This window comes from Eurosta solidaginis, chromosome 1 (genome assembly GCF_040869045.1).
Source record: "Eurosta solidaginis isolate ZX-2024a chromosome 1, ASM4086904v1, whole genome shotgun sequence".
In the NCBI taxonomy this organism is placed as follows: Eukaryota; Metazoa; Arthropoda; class Insecta; order Diptera; family Tephritidae; genus Eurosta; species Eurosta solidaginis.
In genome coordinates this window covers 390,854,868-390,874,046 of record NC_090319.1, presented here as the reverse complement: position 1 = coordinate 390,874,046, position 19,179 = coordinate 390,854,868, and the positions used below count along the sequence as shown (strand labels likewise).

General features: G+C 37.9%; 1 protein-coding gene across 7 annotated transcripts in view; it reads left to right on the top strand.

Annotated features, from left to right (window-relative positions):
• The window catches only part of GABA-B-R2 (gamma-aminobutyric acid type B receptor subunit 2), a 59,538-nt gene that overhangs the window by 17,699 nt on the left and 22,660 nt on the right, over window positions 1-19,179 (top strand). For all 7 annotated transcript variants that reach the window (XM_067763525.1, XM_067763520.1, XM_067763526.1 and 4 more), the window contains 5 exons: window positions 656-1,137; window positions 1,225-1,405; window positions 1,487-1,705; window positions 1,820-1,960; window positions 9,871-10,025. In XM_067763525.1, the coding sequence (XP_067619626.1) occupies window positions 656-1,137; window positions 1,225-1,405; window positions 1,487-1,705; window positions 1,820-1,960; window positions 9,871-10,025 (1,178 nt within the window). The remainder of the gene's footprint in view (window positions 1-655; window positions 1,138-1,224; window positions 1,406-1,486; window positions 1,706-1,819; window positions 1,961-9,870; window positions 10,026-19,179) is intronic.

Sequence of the window (19,179 nt, the reverse complement as noted above, 5' to 3'; positions counted from 1 at the left end):
CTCGGAAAACTAGAGTTCAAGTTAGAATTTCCATTTTATGTATGTATATTTGAGAAAGTTGCAATTCTGACTTAAAAACTACAAGTATAATTCGGAAAATTATATTTGAAGCTCGAAAAATTTTCAAGTTCAAAGTTTTCATTACGAATTTAGATAATTTAATTTCAGGCTCAGGATTTCTAGTTTATATTCAGAAATTCAAAACACTGAACTCGTTATATGTATGTATATCCGCAAAATTTTAAGTAGATTGACGGCGGCCTTGGTATGGAGATACCATAACAACGGCACAAGGTTAGAGTCCCTGGAAAGGTAATATCAAAACTATAAACAAAACGAACGGGAAGATCTTTCAGAAATAGTTTAGCAAATACTTCGAGTATATTTCTTCTGCCATGAAAACCTTCTCAGCAAAAATTTACCAACTGGTTACTGTTTGGGTACTCGTCATTTAAGCACCATTACCATTAAGATTGTACTAGTTATCTAAAGTCACTGATTTTAATTTTACCTTCAAACTTACATCTACAAAATATGTTATGCCATTTAAACAAAGATATACAGTAAAATTGCCAATATAAAGGGTTTAAACTAATGTAGGTTAGCTTTAAGTGTAATTTAAATTCGACCTAGAAATATTGTTTACTATTCATAGTGCAATGCAGCGGTTGGTGTGAAGTCCTTCTTTGACATGATGCATTCCGGTCCAAATAAGCTAATGCTTTTCGGCGCAGCCTGTACACATGTAACGGATCCTATAGCTAAGGCCAGCAAACATTGGCATCTTACACAACTGTCCTACGCTGATACACATCCCATGTTTACGAAAGATGCCTTTCCAAACTTTTTCCGAGTTGTGCCGTCGGAAAACGCCTTTAATGCACCACGCCTAGCTTTACTTAGAGAATTCAATTGGACACGCGTTGGAACTTTATATCAGAATGAGCCGCGGTACTCGTTGCCACATAATCACATGGTAGCTGATCTAGATTCTATGCAACTGGAAGTAGTGGAGACTCAGAGTTTTGTTAATGATGTGAACGAACCTTTGAAAAAATTAAGAGATAAAGATGTTCGAATAATTTTGGGCAATTTTAATGAGCACTATGCGCGTAAAGTATTTTGCGAAGCCTATCGGTAAGGAATTATTATATTCTACTTATACAATAAAGCAAGGCCAGTTTTCAGCCGAACTAATGCTGTTTACATATTCATTATCTGCAGATTGGAAATGTATGGTCGGGCCTATCAATGGCTCATAATGGCAACCTATTCAACGGAGTGGTGGAATGCAACACTCGATACAGAATGCAATGTAGAAGAGATATCTACAGCACTTGAGGGTACCATTCTTGTTGATTTGTTACCATTGTCAACTAGCGGTGATATAACCATAGCCGGAATTGTGAGTAACTTTATATATATATTCCTTTGTATTCCTGTCCCGCAACCCTACTGACACAAAAATATTTCATTAAAAATGTAGACTGCTGATGAATATCTTTCGGAATATGATAGCTTGCGAGGTACTGAGTATTCGAGGTTTCATGGATACACCTATGATGGCATATGGGCTGCTGCACTCGCTATTCAATATGTTGCGCAAAAGCGTGAGGATTTCTTAACACATTTTGACTATCGTGTAAAGGACTGGGAACTTGTATTTTTGGAAGCTCTAAGGAATACCTCCTTCGAGGGAGTTACGGTATGACTAAAGTTAGACAATTTTTACCATTTTTTTAAATAAATTTTGTTGTACAAATATGTAATTTGTTACTGATGGTGGCTCATATTTTACTTTTATATTTTATTTAAATAGGGTCCCGTAAGGTTTTATAACAATGAGCGAAAAGCTAACATTCTTATTAACCAGTTTCAATTGGGTCAAGCGGAGAAAATTGGTGAATTTCACTCGCAATTAAGTCATTTGGATTTAACTCTTGGGAAGCCCGTGAGATGGGTAAGCTAAACAATGCAATACCAAGCACAGATATGTATACGCGCTACCGATCGTCTCTACAGGTTCAAAACTGAAAATGGTTTTATTCGTAATGCACACCTGCGATTGAAACAATCGCAAAGTTCGTTATTTTAAAAAACGTCAATGAATTTTATAACATCAAGTATGGAAAACGTTCTCGAAATTTGTAAACGATCTCCAAAAAATTTCAGAATTTCGAGAAGCTGTTAATAATCTGTATGAAAATTAATTGCAAAACTGATTTGCAAATTTTGTGAGCTATTTGAATGTAATAACGGAAAATATATAAACCATATTTGAAAACGGTTGTGAAAAATATCTTAATTCTGAAAAGGTTTTAAAAATCTTCATCAAAATGTGCAACATTTTTATTTAGAATTCCAGAAAACGCTTTTTTAAAGCAGGCATTCGAAACGATTAAAAAGTAACAAAAAAAGATTGCAGTCACTCAAAAATCCCATAGATTTTTGACAACATTTGTCCAAGGAGTGTTTCAGATTTTTCCGTAGGTGAAGTTCAACTCGCTGATCCGTGAGTAGTGTTGGGAACTATCGAATAAAACTATCGAGTTATTCGATAGTTCACTAATTTTCATTCATTCGATAGTCATTTGAAATTCGTTCATTACTATTTTTTCGAATTACTAGTTTTACGTATGAAATATTCGTTAATTACTATTTTATCGAACTACTAGTTTTTGGTATGAATGATTCGCTCATTACTATTTCTTCGAATCGTTCGTTCTTTTTAAATTTTTACTGTGCATATATAAGTGAACTCAATTAAAAAGGTATTAAAAAAAATTTTAACGTTTAGCATACTTCAACCTAATCGACAAACGTTTTAAGCGTGGTAATTATTTAAAATTTTTATCTGAAGGAATGCTTTCAACTATTTAGTTTGTGTAGAGATATTTATAATGCGGCCTAGATTGAAGAGATCTTCCCTTTGGGAGTTTTTCACCAAAAATGGCAATGAAGTTAAATGCCATATCTGCAAAAAAAAATTTTTTAATTTTCTGTAAACACATCAAATTTAAATGACCATCTACGCCGTAAGTATCCGTCTGCCTCTGAACAAAGGAATGTAACTTCAGGGGAAATAGCGCCTGTAATTTCTGAAGAGGAACGTAGTTCTACTTCTCTTTCGTCAACTACTGTAGTAAGCACAGCCAGCAGTTCCTTAACAGTACCTGTCGAAGACATTTCCAATAGTGGATATTTGAGGAGGTAGTTAGGTAGGTTGAACTGGCCGGTCCATGATTGAGTCCGTAGTGTTATCAGAAGTTTGTTTTAACGACCAACACTGAAAAACCCTATCAAAAACCAGGACCTATGTTATAAAATAACTCCGTCCTCTTGGCAAATACTAGAAGCTTCCTAGGACTTAAGCCACTTGCTGCTTCTAGATCTGACAGCTGTATCACTCCTAATAGCTGGAGTCTTAGCCTGGCAAGTGCAGGGCACGAGCACAGAACGTGCTCGATCGTTTCCTCCTCCAACCCGCACTTCCTACATCTGCTATCACTGACCAAGCCTAGTTTAAAGGCATGTGACGCCAGAAGGCAGTGTCCAGTCAGAATACCCGTCATGAGTCTACAGTCCTCTCTTTTTAATGATAGGAGCAACTGTGTTAGTCTAAGGTTGTAAGACCTACACATAATCTTCTACACTTTACAGCCCCGCGCTTGAACCCACGCCTTTCCCGCTTGGTCGATCATGTGCACCTCTCGACTTCGCTTAATCTCGCCCAATCTAATTGGGACATCTACGGAGCAAGCTTCAAGGGATGCGCCCTTTTTAGCTAGTTCGTCCGCTTTTTCATTCCCATCTATTCCCATATGCCCTGGGACCCAATATAGATGTATGCTTCTCCCTGTCCCGATTCTCTCCAGAGACTGCTTACACTCTAACACGCATTTAGATGCTGTGCTATGAGAGATTATTGCCTTAATTGCTGCTTGACTGTCAATACAAAAGTTAACACGGTTTCAGCTTAAGCTATTCTCTTCCAGGGTTTCTACTGCTTGGTTACGGCTAATATTTCCGCTTGGAAAACGCTACAGTAATCCGGCAGCCTGTAGGATCTGCTTATTTCCGGATCAGCGCAGTATACCGCAGAACCTACTCCTTCCACTACTTTGGAACCATCGGTGTACACATATATCGCCTCGTCCGCCATTTGCGCACCCTTGCGCCAACCGTCCACCTCTATTGTGGCCTTAAGATCTCCCTCGAAGCGCAGATAGGGAATCATGTAGTCTGTTCGTCTTGTGATTGATTACGCTATACTACTATGGCCATATGGTCGGCGCTCAAGCTGCCCCGAAGCACCGAGCCTGGTTGCGGTCGTTAACGCTTTGTTCTTTGCTACCAGGTCTATAGTTGGGATGTGCAAAATGGCATACAGTGCAGCCGTCGGGGTTGTTTTCAGGGCTCCCGTAATGCTAAGCATCGATAGTCTGCATACCCCCTCTAAATTTTTGAGGTATGTTGTTTTTTGTGTGGCTTTCCACCAAACAAAAACTCCATAGTATAGAATAGGGCTTACAATCGCTGTAAAAACCCAATGAGAAAGAAAGGGAGATAGGCCCCAAGTACACCCCAGCATTCTTTTACATGCATAGAGTGCCGTTGAGGCACTTTCCACTTATGACAATTGCAACGTCATCTGCGTAAGCCGTAAGTTTTACGGGTCCCTCATCGAATTGCCTGAGCAGTTGGTTGATGACCAGCGTCCACAGCAGAGGTGATAGCACCCCTCCATGCGGCGTGCCCCTGTCCACTGATTTCGTGGCCTCGTACAATCCCCATTGTGATGTAATCTTTCTGAAATTTAACATGCAGCCGATCCATCTGATTAAGGCAGGATGTACTTTAATGTAATTAAGACCATCCATAATCGCCCATTTTGCAACATTATTGAAAGCCCCGGCAATGTCCAAGAAGACTCCTAGAGCATACTCCTTATATTCCAGGGATTTCTCTATGCTTATTACCACCCTATGCAATGCGGTGTCTACCGACTTGCCTTTGGTGTACGCATGCTGTGTTGTGGAGATCAGCTTTCATCCACGTTGAACTTTATGTACACATCTATCAGCCTCTCAAAGGTTTTGAGCAGAAATGATGTTAAGCTAATGGGTCTATAGTCTTTGGGATACACGTGACCGATGTTCCCCGCCTTTGGTAGAAAAGCTACACGAGCAGTTCTCCAAGAGTGCGGTACATGATTCAGTCGTATGCACCCATCGAATATTATTTTAAGCCATTCCACGACCGCCCTACTTGAGACTTGTAGCATGGCCGGGAATATACCATCTGGGCCCGGCGATTTAAACTTAGAAAACGTCTTCACTGCCCACTCGATCTTGGTATCGGTCACCAAGCCCGGCACTACTAGCTCCGTGATCGAAGTGTGAGTGATGTCTGCTGGCTCCTCTAAACCGTCTCCCGATGGGAAATGTGTATCGAGAAGCACCTCAAGGGATTCCTCACTATTACGTGACCATTCCCCGTTCTCTTTCTTTATTAGTCCCTGGACTATGTTTCCCTTTGCTGGGACTTTTTTCAACCGTGCTGTTTCGCTGGAGCACTCTATGTCCGTACAGAAACTTTTCCATGAGTTTCTCTTCGCCCTGGTAATTTCACGCTTGTAGATCCTCAGTAGATCCCTGTACTCGTCCCGACACGCTTCGCTTTCCGCGGTCTTTGCGAGCTTAAACATTTCTTTTACCTGTCGTTTTAGAAGACTCAGCTCATTGCTCCACCATGGCGGTTTTGCTTTTCCTCTGAATCTTCTTAGAGGGCAAGCTTTGTTATACGCAGTCATAAGCGTCCTTGTTAGGAATTCATTCGACTCCTCCAGTTCCTCTACATTAGCAACCTCTTTGGGTTGTCCCAGTTTTGTTTCTACATGTTTTTGGAATTTAGTCCAGTTCGTTGACCTAGGGTTTCTAAAGGTCCCTCCCTTCTCTACCCTCTTTAGGGGGATGTTGAAGCTGATATACGCATGGTCGGAGAACGATGGTCTATCAAGAACCATCCAATCATACCTTGATATATCACGCTCGGAGCTCAATGTAATATCTAGAACATTGCTGGATGTTGGACCAATGTATGTAGGGACATTTCACCTGTTGGCTATCTGCAAATTGGTTTGCAGGATGTAACAAAACAGAGATTCGCCTCTCTCGTTCGTATCTGCTCTTCCCCACGCATTGTGGTGCGCATTTGCATCTGCGCCTATGACCAACCGCCCTTTGCGCCCTTCCTCCTGTACTAGCCTTTTGCACTCCATCGGTGGGACCTCCGCAGCATGGGCAATGTAGCAGGACGCCAGAATAAATGCCTGCTTATTCTTTTGCTCAACGGCCACCGCTACGAGATCCCCAGTGGTGTAATTAGGCAGCATATATGAATGCAGCTGTTTCCTTACTCGCACCCGTCCTTCCGTTTGCGCGTAGTAAACGCCAAACCCCCGCGCGCTAAGTCCAGAAACCTTTCCTGCCGATGAGAGCCACGGCTCCTGGATCAGCGCCACGTCAAACGAACCCTCCTCAAGGGTTAGGAGGAGTTCGCTCGACGCCACTTTACTGTGTTGGAGGTTTATCTGTAGGACTCGCAGCACCATTGGGCTGTTTGTCCCCCTCCAGCACCTTCGTCTTGACGTCGTCGTCCTCCCCTTGCCCTTTTGGTTTAGAGTATTCGAGGCCCCCTTCAGCCTCTCGTGACTGTTGTGCAGGGTGTTCCTCTGTGCGAGTCACAGCACCATTTAGCGGTTGGTCCCCTTCTAGCACGTTCGTGGTGACGTCGGGGACTTCCACCTGTCTTTTTTCCCTTAGGCTTTTGGGGTCCTTTTCGACTTCGCCCACCTATAGCGTGTTAGGGTTTTTATCCTCGGGACTTCTTTTCCTGAGTCGCATGTAAATTTTGCCAGTGCCAAAGGACATTTTACCAAGCTGCGTCTAAAAAATATCCTCCGCCTGCTTGTTTATTTGGAAGATGTAGAACTGACCATCCTCGCTAGGCCGAGATACAGTAAGTACCTTCCATTCCTGTGTCGGTATGTTCGGATTCTGATTCTGCAGAAGTCGCAGTGTATCCTCCGACTTCATCACGCATGGTATCCATACCTTAACTTTTGGTACCGTGGGGATTTGCGCTTTATCTACCACCTCAAACCGCGCGTTCGCGCCTTGCCTTTGGAGGTTTGGAACCACTTCCTCCAGCCACCGCAAGCTAGCGATGTTGTCGCACGCTATCATCTTCACACCATTATACCATACCCCCCAATCAAAGGTTGGAAGGGGCTTACTTGGTTGTTCCCGCATAATCTTAAGCATTAAGCTAATAAGCTCCCTTTCTACAGATCTCCACCTTTCAGTTGTCATTTGTCCAAAAGCACTGCTACGATCAACCAGCGCCACAGTCAGTGACTGCTTTGCCACATCACTCATCTTCTCGGGAAAAGCAGGAGTCTTAGTGTTATCTCCCTTTGGCACCTTCGAGAAAGCCGGAGTCTTAGCGTTAACTCCCTTTAGCGCCTCCGAGAAAGCCGAAAACTTAGCGTTATCTCCCTTTGGCTTATCTCCTACTTCCTTAGTTGGAACTTCCCTTTGACTCGCAGCTTTCGAGGTAGTTGCTACCTCGCTATTGGAGCCCATCTGTCTTACAGCTTTGGGCCTACTTGTCTTGTCTATGCGACTGCCCTGCCTCGCGGCTCTATGACTGGGTCCTTTCTGCCTCTTGAAAGCAGGCTTGTCGCCTTCCGCCGAACGTTGCCTCTTCATTCTGCCATTCGACGCTTCTTCCTCCTCGTACCGGTTGCAGAACCGAGGGTTTCTCGCAGCAAACCTTTTGAACTGCCTTCGACCTACTTATACCGCTTCATGGGCCCATTCCAAGCGCTCGATCTCCACTTCTGTTGGGTCGACCACTGCTCCCAAGCGTTGTACAATTCTTAGTGCTGCACGGTTCTGCAAGAGAGCTCTTTTACTTCCTCTGCTACGTACCCTTCTCCACTCTTCTACTCCGTTTTCATTTGTGTGCTTCTCCAACACGGAGTTCATTGAATCAACACTACACTCGCTCCCCGAGTCCGACGCATCGCTTAATTCGTATTTGTCGTCCTTGGATTGCGACTCAGTCCTCCTCTTTACATCGTCCTTATTACAGTCAGGTAATGAGTCGTTCATCTTGGTCGTACGACCACCTGCCCGACAAGGCGGGCTCAGCGGTCCAGTATTATATACGGGGAAAGAACCGTCCGCCACAGCAGCGCCCCTTACTGTGGTAAGGCCATTAATACTACCCGAGGTGGCCCGGTATCGGGAAGGCTCCGTTCGAATACAGCCGAATTTATCCCCTGGCTGCAAATCGTCCAATAGGCACGGTCCGCATAACACCATGGATTAGGGGGTTGGCAGTTCTTGGTCACCGACATCCCGCCGCCCTCGTATGAGGCGAAACGGCGTAGATGTCAGTCCTAAACATCTCCGCCTCATAGTCGGGCGCTATGACAAGGTGCCTACCCTAGTGAGGGATATTTGAGGAGGACTGTTTAAACAAAATTATTTGTTACCAGCACACGTTTTGAGTGTGGACTGTTTAAACAAAATTATTTGTTACCAGCACACGTTTTGAGTTCTCAGAGCAAGAAAAAATAACATAGATGAATCTCTTTTAACCCTAGAAAGATAACGTACGTCTAAGAGACGTGTTCAAGTTTAAGGACACTAAAGATATAAAAAAAACTAACTTTTTTTTTGTTTTTTTTAATCATTTATTTGATATATATTCACTTGTTTTAAATGTTTTTAAAAAATTTTTGTTTTTTTAATAGACTTGTCCTTAAAAAATCAGTCTTTTTCGAAGGAACTCAGTTTATAGCGAAAAAAATTAAAATTTTTTTGTACTTCAATTGAATGAATTAACTGTTTTAAACTATACTTAAAAAAATATTAGCTAAAATTACCATTTTAGGCAAAAATTACATATAAAATTTGTAGTCAAGTAAAAGATAACGATACGTCTCACAGATGTACGTTATCTCACTAGGGTTAAAGATGATTACAAAAGACTTACAGCTGCTTTCCATCGTTGAAAATGAAGGATTTGTAGATCATAAAAAAAGCTTCAGCCATTATATTCCTTATCAAACATAAACATTTTATCAAATACAATGCTACCTTTTAAATACAATGAAGTTAGAAAGAAACTGCATGACTTGCTCAAAGACAAAAAAACTCAGTGGGTTGCGAACCAAAACCATTTGCATATCATGCTTGCGCTCTGCATAACATGTAACAAAGGCATTTAAATTGAATATTTTCATTATTTACTTGAAGCAAAATTTTGATTATTTTAGTCACATTCAACATTTTGTCTTATATAGGTTTGTTCTTTAGTTACCCCGGGGGGTAATCAAAACAATCACAAACAGAAATTGTTCTTTTGTATAGTAAATGTACTACAAAAAACATCGGTACTGGCCTCTGGCTAGCTAAAGAGCAGATCAAATGAATGAATGAAAAAATTCATTCGATAGTTTAAATCATTTTCAGTAACTAACTATCGATAGTTGAATTCATTCGATAGTTCCCAACACTATATTTAACGCATGAACAAAATTTAATTTTATATAAAAAATAAGATGTTTTAAAAAAATAGGGATGGAACATATGTAAACGCGTAGACTATCTATTTAGGATTTATTGTAAGTAGATTAGTGCATGTCTAAACGTGGTCTCAAAAAATGGAATCAGATTTTTAAGCCAATCAATACGGCCATTTTGCGAGACAAAAATTCAATGGACTTCAAATATGCACTTTCGATTTTTTTTAGTTAAAATATAAAATAAATAAATTCCATTTTTCTAATATGTACAGGTAGGAAAAACACCTCCAAAGGATCGCACATTAGTATATATTGAGCATAGCCAAGTGGACTTAACTATCTTCGTAATATCGGCTTGTTTTTCGGTTGGTGGCATCTTAGCTGCATGCTTCTTTTTGGGGTTCAATATCAAGAATCGAAATCAAAGGTACGTTTTTTTAAATGCTATGTATATATGGGGTATTCCATCCCATTTCGACCAATTTTGAACCCGACACCTTTAGAATTGGCTGAAAGTTTTTCTTCTTTTTCTAGCTTACGAAAGACGTTTTTCAGAAGTTTTTCAAATTTTTTCATCCAACTCAAAAAAAGTTGTGAATTAAAAAAAAAACACCGTTTCTGTTTTCAAAATGCTATAACTTTTACAAAAATTGACCGTTTTAAAACTTATTTTGAGTTGGAAAACGGTGTTTTTTTCAATGATATAACTTTTTCAAAAATTGACCGTTTGGGATAATTTTTTTTTTTAAATATGTTTTAAATGTACTTTTCGGAAAAAATACAAAAAAAATTCTCGGCCCACTCCGGGATTAGTGGGGATGATTGCAGAATTGATTGAAGTTTTTTATGAGAAAAAAAGGGCGAAATTCGAAAAATCTCGAAAAACTGAAAAATTACAAAAAAAAACTTTGAAAATTTTTTTGAATTTTTTCCGAAAAGTATATTTAAAAACAAATTAAAAAAAAAAATATCCCAAACGGTCAATTTTTGAAAAAGTTATAGCATTTTGAAAACAAAAACGGTGTGTTTTTTTTAAATTCATAACTTTTTTTGAGTTGGATGAAAAAATTTGAAAAACTTCTGAAAAACGTCTTTCCCTCCAAAAATTTTAAATTTATCCCAAAAAAAAAAACTTTTTTATAGCCTTATCTTGTTCTTTTGTCCACAATTGGACATACCTATATTTAAATTTCTTATCTTCTTCAAACCATGAAGCAAAATTTCCAAGAAAATTAACTTTGGTGTAATTAACTTGAATCCATATCATACGAAGTTTGATAAAAAAATTCGAACAGCATTCGTCATACAATCCCTCGTCTCTATTTACTCCGTCCCTAAAACGGTACACACATGGTCTAAAACGGCTTTATCCTTTTGCTTTTGTGGTACAGCGTGGTACAAACTTTTGGCAGGCTTTTCTTTTCACGGTTTTATATATTTTCAGCACAAAAATAATAAACATTAAAAAACTCATAATTTCATAAAAAATACTCAACCAAAAAACTTTTGAACACTTGCAAAATAATATAATTACGTGTAGATTTTAAATAACAAAAAAATGATTCAGCTTTTGTTTCACCACAAAGTTTTATTTAATTTTAAACCACGCGTTATTTTACTTCTGTAAGTTGTACTACTTAGAGCGTCATCAACAACTCACAGTTTGACAGCAGATTATTCAATGAAGAACAATAATTATAAGAAATCATAATTACCATTATATACTATGGACATTTTAAAAACAAACTGCATTCAAATTTCAAAATAAAAATGACTTGAAATGTTTTAATTTTTCTCGTCTAAACCAAGCAAAAGTGCGCCGTGGTGTGCTCCGCCTTTAACCCTAAAACGGCCGACGAGTCCCCGGGGTGACTTTTTCATATTCTCTCCTCAAAAAAACACATTTTTAATAAATTTTTTTAACTCATTTTCCGTAACCTCTTAATTTTATGAATTTTAAGTCGAAAAAATACAAACAAAGGTTTTATAATTTTAGTCACTTACAACTGTCTTAAAACACATCTTGGCCGACGAGTCACCGGGGTGACTATTTAATTTTTAATAAAAAACATATTTCTATTAAATTTTGTTAACTCATTTTCCGTAACATCCTAACTTAATGAATTTTAAGTAGAAAAAATACAAAATAAGCTTTTATAATTTTAGTCATACAACTGTAACGGGTTGAACACTTTTATTCTTTTTCTGGCAGTCACCAGGTTGACTGCGTCGGCAAAATGTGTTGTAAAAATCGTCGGCGTTTTAGGGTTAAGAAACAAGTTTTTTTCAATTAGAACCAAATTTTTCTAAGCGGTGTCGCCCCTCGGTATTGATTTGGCAAGCACTCCGAGTGTATTTATGCCATGAAAAGTTTCTCAGTTAAAACTCATCTGCCTAACAGATGCCGTTCGGAGTCGGTATAAAACGGGAGTGCCACGAAATCCCAAAAAAAAAAAAAAATACCCTAACACAAAATCCCCAAAGAAAAAAAAATACCAAAACACATAATCCCCAAATTCAAAATCCCCAAAATCAAAATCCCCAAACACAAAATCCCAGTGCTAATATAAACATCATGACCGTGTAAAAAATAGCAGTATCTCTTTCCTCTTTCATTCATATTTATGAATGTATAACTATATATTCACGTTTTGGCAATACATATTTTTACTTATCCATATATAGGACTGCTAGCCGCTCTAATTCTAACAAGCTAACAGAAGCGTGTACTACGCAAAAGAAGGACATCACCGTGGCGGTAGCCACGGTTATACCACACACCCGGACTTAGCATGGCGTAGGTCAGGGTTATTTATTATAAGCGCGGCCGAAGGCCGCCTATACAGAAAGTTGGTATGGATTATTAGCCTTTTTTGGTCGCGGCGATTTTAAACCTACTTTGAATTTATTTCACACATAAAATGGGGATTTTGTGTTGGGGTTTTGATTTTGGGGATTTTGATTTTGGGAATTTTGATTTGGGATTTTGTTTTGGGGATAACATGGTAGACCCGTATAAAACATATAGGTCCCGTCCCGCCAGTTTGTAGGAAAAATTAAAAGTAGCACGGCCCAAAATCACGCCTTACATTTATTTATAAGTTTTTAATTTATTCACTCTTAGACCTAGTTTACATATAATGAGATTATCTTCATTTTCGTACTTAACTCCTAATCGTTAATAATATAACTAGATTTCACATATGAAATTTTCTTTTCAAAAATCGGTAATTATGAACAAATTTCAGAGATTCAGATTTTCTTACATAGACGAAGTACAACCTCTAGAGTGTAATCTCTAATTGGAATCACGAAATAGATTAGTGCATGTCTAAACGTGGTCTTAAAATAAATTAATTTTTGAAGCTATACTTCATTAGGCGCGTTATGAAAAAATTCCGAACAGATTGAAAATGCAGTTCGTGTGTATGTTTGCTGTGAACTGTATGAGAAAACTTGTTTTGAGTGGTACTTTCACCACATCCAGGGCCGTAGAGAGAAAATCGGGGCCCTGGACTAAACAATTTACGGGCCCACTGTAAAAAAACCTCTAATACATTTAATTAATTTGAATTAATGACGTCTCATTCATGAATCATTATTGATGGATTACATACAAAAACAAGTAAGGAAGGCTAAGTTCGGGTGTAACCGAACATTACATACTCAGCTGAGAGCTTTGGAGACAAAATAAGGGAAATCACCATGTAGGAAAATGAACCTAGGGTAACCCTGGAATATGTTTGTATGACATGGGTATCAAAGAGTATTTTCAAAGGGAATAGGCCATTGTTCTATAGGTGGACGCTTTTCGAGAAATCGCCATAAATGTGGACCAGGGGTGACTCTAGAATGTGTTTGTACGATATGGGTATCAAATGAAAGGTATTAATGAGTATTTTAAAAGGGAGTAGCCCTAAGTTGTATATGTGAAGGCGTTTTCGAGATATCGACCAAAATGTGAACCAGGGTGACCCAGAACATCATCTGTCGGGTACTGCTAATTTATTTATATATGTAATACCACGAACAGTATTCCTGCCATGATTCCAAGGGCTTTTGATTTCGCCCTGCAGAACTTTTACATTTTCTTCTAATTAATGTGGTAGGTGTCACACCAATTTTACAAAGTTTTTTCTAAAGTTACACTTTGCGTCAAAAAACCAATCCAATCACCATTTTTCATCGCTTTTTTCGTATTTAGTATAGAATTATGGCATTTTTTAATTTTTCGTAATTTTCGATTTCGAAAAAGTGGGCGCGGCTATAGTCCGATTTCGGCCATTTTTTGTACCAAGGTAAAGTGAGCTCAGATAAGTACGCGAACTGAGCTTAGTAAATATATATCGGTTTTTGCTCAAGTTATCGTTTTAACGGCCGATCGGAAGGACAGACGGTCGACTGTGTATAAAAACTGGGCGTGGCTTCAACCGATTTCGCCCATTTTCACAGAAAACAGTTACCTTCATAGAGTCTAGGCCTCTAGCAAATTTCAGAAGGATTGTTAATTTTTTTTCGACTTATGGCATTAAAAGTATTCTAGACAAACTAAATGGAACCATGCCCATTTTGAAATTTTCTTTTATTTTTGTATTTTGTTGCACCATATCATTACTGGAGTTGAATCTTGACATAGTTTACTTAAATACAGTAAATATATTCAATTTTTTGTTAAAATTTGACTTTTAAAAATTTTTTTTTAAAAGTGGGCGTGTTCTTCATCCGATTTTTCTAATTTTTATTTAGCACATATATAGTAATAGTAGTAACGTTCCTGCCAAATTTCATTATGATATCTTCAATGACTGTCAAATTACAGCTTGCAAAACTTTTAAATTACCTTCTTTTAAAAGTGGGCGGTGCCACGCCCATTGTCCAAAATTTTACTAGTTTTATATTCTGCGTCATAAGGTCAACCTACCTACCAAGTTTCATCGCTTTATCCGTCTTTGGCAATGAATGATCGCATTTTTTCGGTTTTCCGAAATTTTCGATATCGAAAAAGTGGGTGTCCGATATCGTTCATTTTAAATAGCAATCTAAGATGAGTGCCCAGAAACCTACATACCAAATTTCATCAATATACCTCAAAAGTTACTCAAGTTATCGTGTTAACGGACAGACGGACGGACGGACATGGCCTATATCTATCTCGATTCCTTTATACCTGTACAACCAACCATTATCCAATAAAGTTAATATACTCTGTGAGCTCTGCTCAACTGAGTATAAAAATGTTTGCCACACCAACTAAATGATTTTTGGACTAAGAGCTGAAAATAAAATTAACACAAAATATTTACTATTTATACTGTTTTATTGTAACGTAGAAATAAATTTTTCTCTTAACAGCCACATATGGTTTCAGATAATCTTTTCTAGTTATTTGGTAACATTTTAGAACATTTCTGATAAATACATATAATGATGATTATAAATTTTAATTATTCAATATAGAAAGTTCGGATATCAAAAAGTGGCTTTTCTTACATTTTTAGCTGAAAATTTTTTTTATAATAATATCAAAATTTAACTGTCTTGCCAAAACGGATTCAACACAAAGCGTGGCAAGTCCTGAAACTCGCTCTTGAGATGAACACGATATATGAAAGTTTTTGATTCTTGCAACAAGGACGCTGAAATAACCTTCTGCACTAGCTGCAGTGACAGGTATAGTGGAAAAGATACGTAAAACAACGCAAATGTTGGAGAAAATTGTATACAGATTTTGAACATAGATTGCATTTAGTAATTCCAATGGTGACAGACCTTTATCAAAATTTGCTTCGTAAATGTGTTTCAAGCGAATTATTTCGCATTCTGAGCTTTGAGAAATGTTCGAATTGTATTTTTCGACAGATTTTGCTGTGCTCGCCCGAACCGTAGTTTCATCCATGCCTTCAAATTGTCACAAAAAGGAAAACGTCTCGTTTAAATTTCTCATAGCTGCAAATCGTTCAGTAATGCCAGTTATTACCGAATCGACGATCACCGAGAATGTATGTTTTTAAAATCATACTCTGGATCATCTGTAATCATTTCATTTCCATTATCTTCAAAACGTCTTTTGGGGTTTCTCTTTCGAATGTCCGGAAACTTTGGCGAGATGTTCAACTGAATAGCAACTGTTTTGCGTTCGTTTAAAATTGTTTCCCATTGGTTCCTGATCAACTTCAACTCAGCTTATAAGGCATCTAGATGTCGGGGTGCCCCCCATAAAATCAGAAAACAAAAATTCAGAAACACATTTTTTCAGAAAACATAAGTCAAAACCCTTTTTCAGAAAGACAAAATTCAGAGGTCAAAACTCAGAAGTCACACCTCAGAAGTCAAATTTCAGAAGTCAAATTTCAGAAGTCAAATTTCAGAAGTCAAATTTCAAAAGGCAAAATTCAGAAGTCAAAATTAGAAAGTAAAAATATATATATGTAAAAGAATTTTGGGACTTAAAACTATAAAGGCAGAGTGCGTGTTTAAATTTCAAATAACCAATTAGTTAATCCCAAGTACATGGTTTGCCTTAAATTGAATGATTGCGCTCTACCTTTATAGTTTTAAATCCCAAAATTCTTTTACAAGGGCTATTTTTAAAGTTTTTTAGTCAAAATTCAACAAAAATATGTCTGTATTAAAGGAAAAATTGCCTTCTATTTTTTGGTCCATTTATATAAAGGTAGTCCTTAAAAATTTTGTATCTTTTTATTTAAAATTTTTTAGTACTGCCTACAAGAGGGCAATGGCAACTTTGATTAATAATTTAAGTAATTCCTAAATGAAAATTCTTATCTTTGTTTATTTGTTCCAAATAGCAAGATTTAATAGAATTAGTGGAATTTTCGCTGACAACACTGGCGATAACAACAGAGTTCACTTCGCATCATAACAAGAGAACTCCACATCGTTTGTCAGCTACTTAATTTGCAGAGCTGAAAATCGTGGAGAAATTCGCATACGCCCGAAAGTTTAAAAGAATCGTGGTGAAATTCGCGTACGCCTAAAAGTATGCAAGGACGTGCATTGAGTTGGGCCTTCAGCCATGAAGGTATGGGTTAATCTTCTAAGTAGTTCGACTTGTGCATTACATAGCTAAAATTTTTTGACCAAACATTGCACTGTCACCGAGTTTTTAACTATATTTCAGGTTTCAAGTCTCTAGATATCCAGGAAGTTAGTTAAAAGTCGATTGCAAGATTCCCCTCGTTTTTCAGGGATTTGTAGTTATCTCAATTAGCACGCCACCTAGCGGAACTTTGTTTTTTTAAATTATATTGTCACCGGGTCTCGAACTATGTGCTAAGTTACAAGTCTCTAGGTAACCGGGAAGTTAGTTAAAAATGGTTTGAAATATTCCCAAATTAAAATTAATTTTCCTAATATCTCGATCCATGCGCCACCTAGCGGATTTTTTTGATAAAATATTGCATTGTCACCGGGTACTGACCTACGGCTCAAGTTTCATATCTCCAGCTCCCCGGGAAGTTACTCAAAAATCGATTACAAGATTCCCCTCGTTTTTCAAGGATTTGTAGTTATCTCAATTAGCACGCCACCTAGCGGAACTTTGTTTTTTTCAATTATATTGTCACTGGGTCTCGAACTATGTGCTAAGTTACAAGTCTCTAGGTAACCGGGAAGTTAGTTAAAAATGGATTGAAAGATTCCCAAATTAAAATTAATTTTCCTAATATCTCGATCCATGTACCACCTAGCAGAAGTTTTTTGATAAGATATTGCATTGTCACGGGGTTCTGACCCACGGCCCAAGTTTTAAGTCTCTAGCTCATCGGCAAGTTACTCAAAAATCGATCGCAAGATTCCCTTCGTTTTTCAGGGATTTGTAGTTATCTCAATTAGCACGCCACCTAGCGGAACTTTGTATTCTTTAAATTGTGTTGTCACCGGGTCTCGAACTATGTGCTAAGTTACAAGTCTCTAGGAAACCGGGAAGTTAGTTAAAAATGGATTAAAATATTCCCAAATTAAAATTAATTTTCCTAATATCTCGATCCATGCGCCTCCTAGCAGAATTTTTTTGATAAAATATTGCCATGTCTCCGGGTTTTGACTTACAGCTCAAGTTTCATATCTCCAGCTCACCGGGAAGTTACTCAAAAATCGGTTGCAAGATTCCCTGCGTTTTTTCGGGGATTTTCAGGGATTTTCGTTTATCTCGATTCGTCTGCCACTTGGCGGCATTTTGTTTTCCACGAATTGTAGTGCTATCGACTCGCAAGCTATGTGCTAAGCTTCAAGTCTCTGGATCACCGAGAAGTTAGTTAAAAGTCGATCGCAAAATTTCCATTTTAAAATTAATTTTCTGTATATCTCGATTCGTGTGCCACCTAGCGCATTTTTTTTTACTTGCATTGTAATGTCTCTCAGATCTGAACTATGTTATCTATCAAGTGTCTAGCTCAACGGGAAGTTACCGAAAAAGACTTTTCCGTGGGTCAAAAATTCGTATGGAAATGAGGGGACAAACATGAAAGCGACTTAATATAAAGGTAAAAAAAAACGAAGTCTATATTTCATCTTGCGTTTCCGATATGGCTCATCTCCAGCTGAAAATTGCTGCAGTTTTGTTTCCGTTATTGCATGTTCATTTTTATTTTATTTATGAAATTAAATATGTTAGGGTGTGTCCCAAACGCACTTCGAATGACGTTGTGCCACCTTTAGATAGAATTATTTGTACGGACTTCACCCAATTTGGTGATATTATACATATTCCATAATTCGATTGGATATGACACTTCGACGTTGCTGTGTTCCACGCTGAAAAAAATTTCAGAAGTAAAAATTCAGAAAGTAATCAAATAGCAAAAAAACATAAAATTTTGCGCAAAATTTAATGACTTCTGAATATTGATTTCTGAATTTTTGTTTCCGGATTTTTCTTAATTTTGGCTTTCTGAAAAAAGGGTTCTGAATAATGTTTTCTGAAAAAAAGCTACGCCTCTTTCACCCAAAAATAAAATAGTGTCCAAAATTCTATATAAAATTTCTTTGCACTTTTGAGTTTCATTGATTGGCTGTTCATTGATAAGTGTATCAATTGTAGCCTCCTTTTGAATTAGACTTTGTAAAGATCGCCATTGGATATAACATTTAATGTGATCTTGAGTATTTTGGTGTGCTGGCAGTTTATCTTATAGCATCTTCCACACCTGCAATTTCGAATATCCGCCAGGACAACAAATTTTAGGTCGATTTATAGTATTGGTGCTTAACAGACGACATGGTAGGCAATAAAAAGCATTGCTACTGGTACTCCACACCAACCAGTCACGCTCCACTTTCTCTCCATTTGGCAAGATTCTGTTTAACAACGTGGTAGGAAATGCCTCGTCATGACGATCACGTGGAAAAATAACAGGACACTTTTGATGACCTAGACGAATTATTTCGTTGACTTCTTCAGATCGCAAAAACTCATTATTCACGGTACCGATGTCGAAGTCGTTTAAATAATCTGGACTTTGATACAGAGTTTGTGGTATTGCTGGAAGACCACGAAACTTTACGATTTCGGATTCATGTAAACATACATTTTTGTTTGATGTTTATATTGACTCCTCACT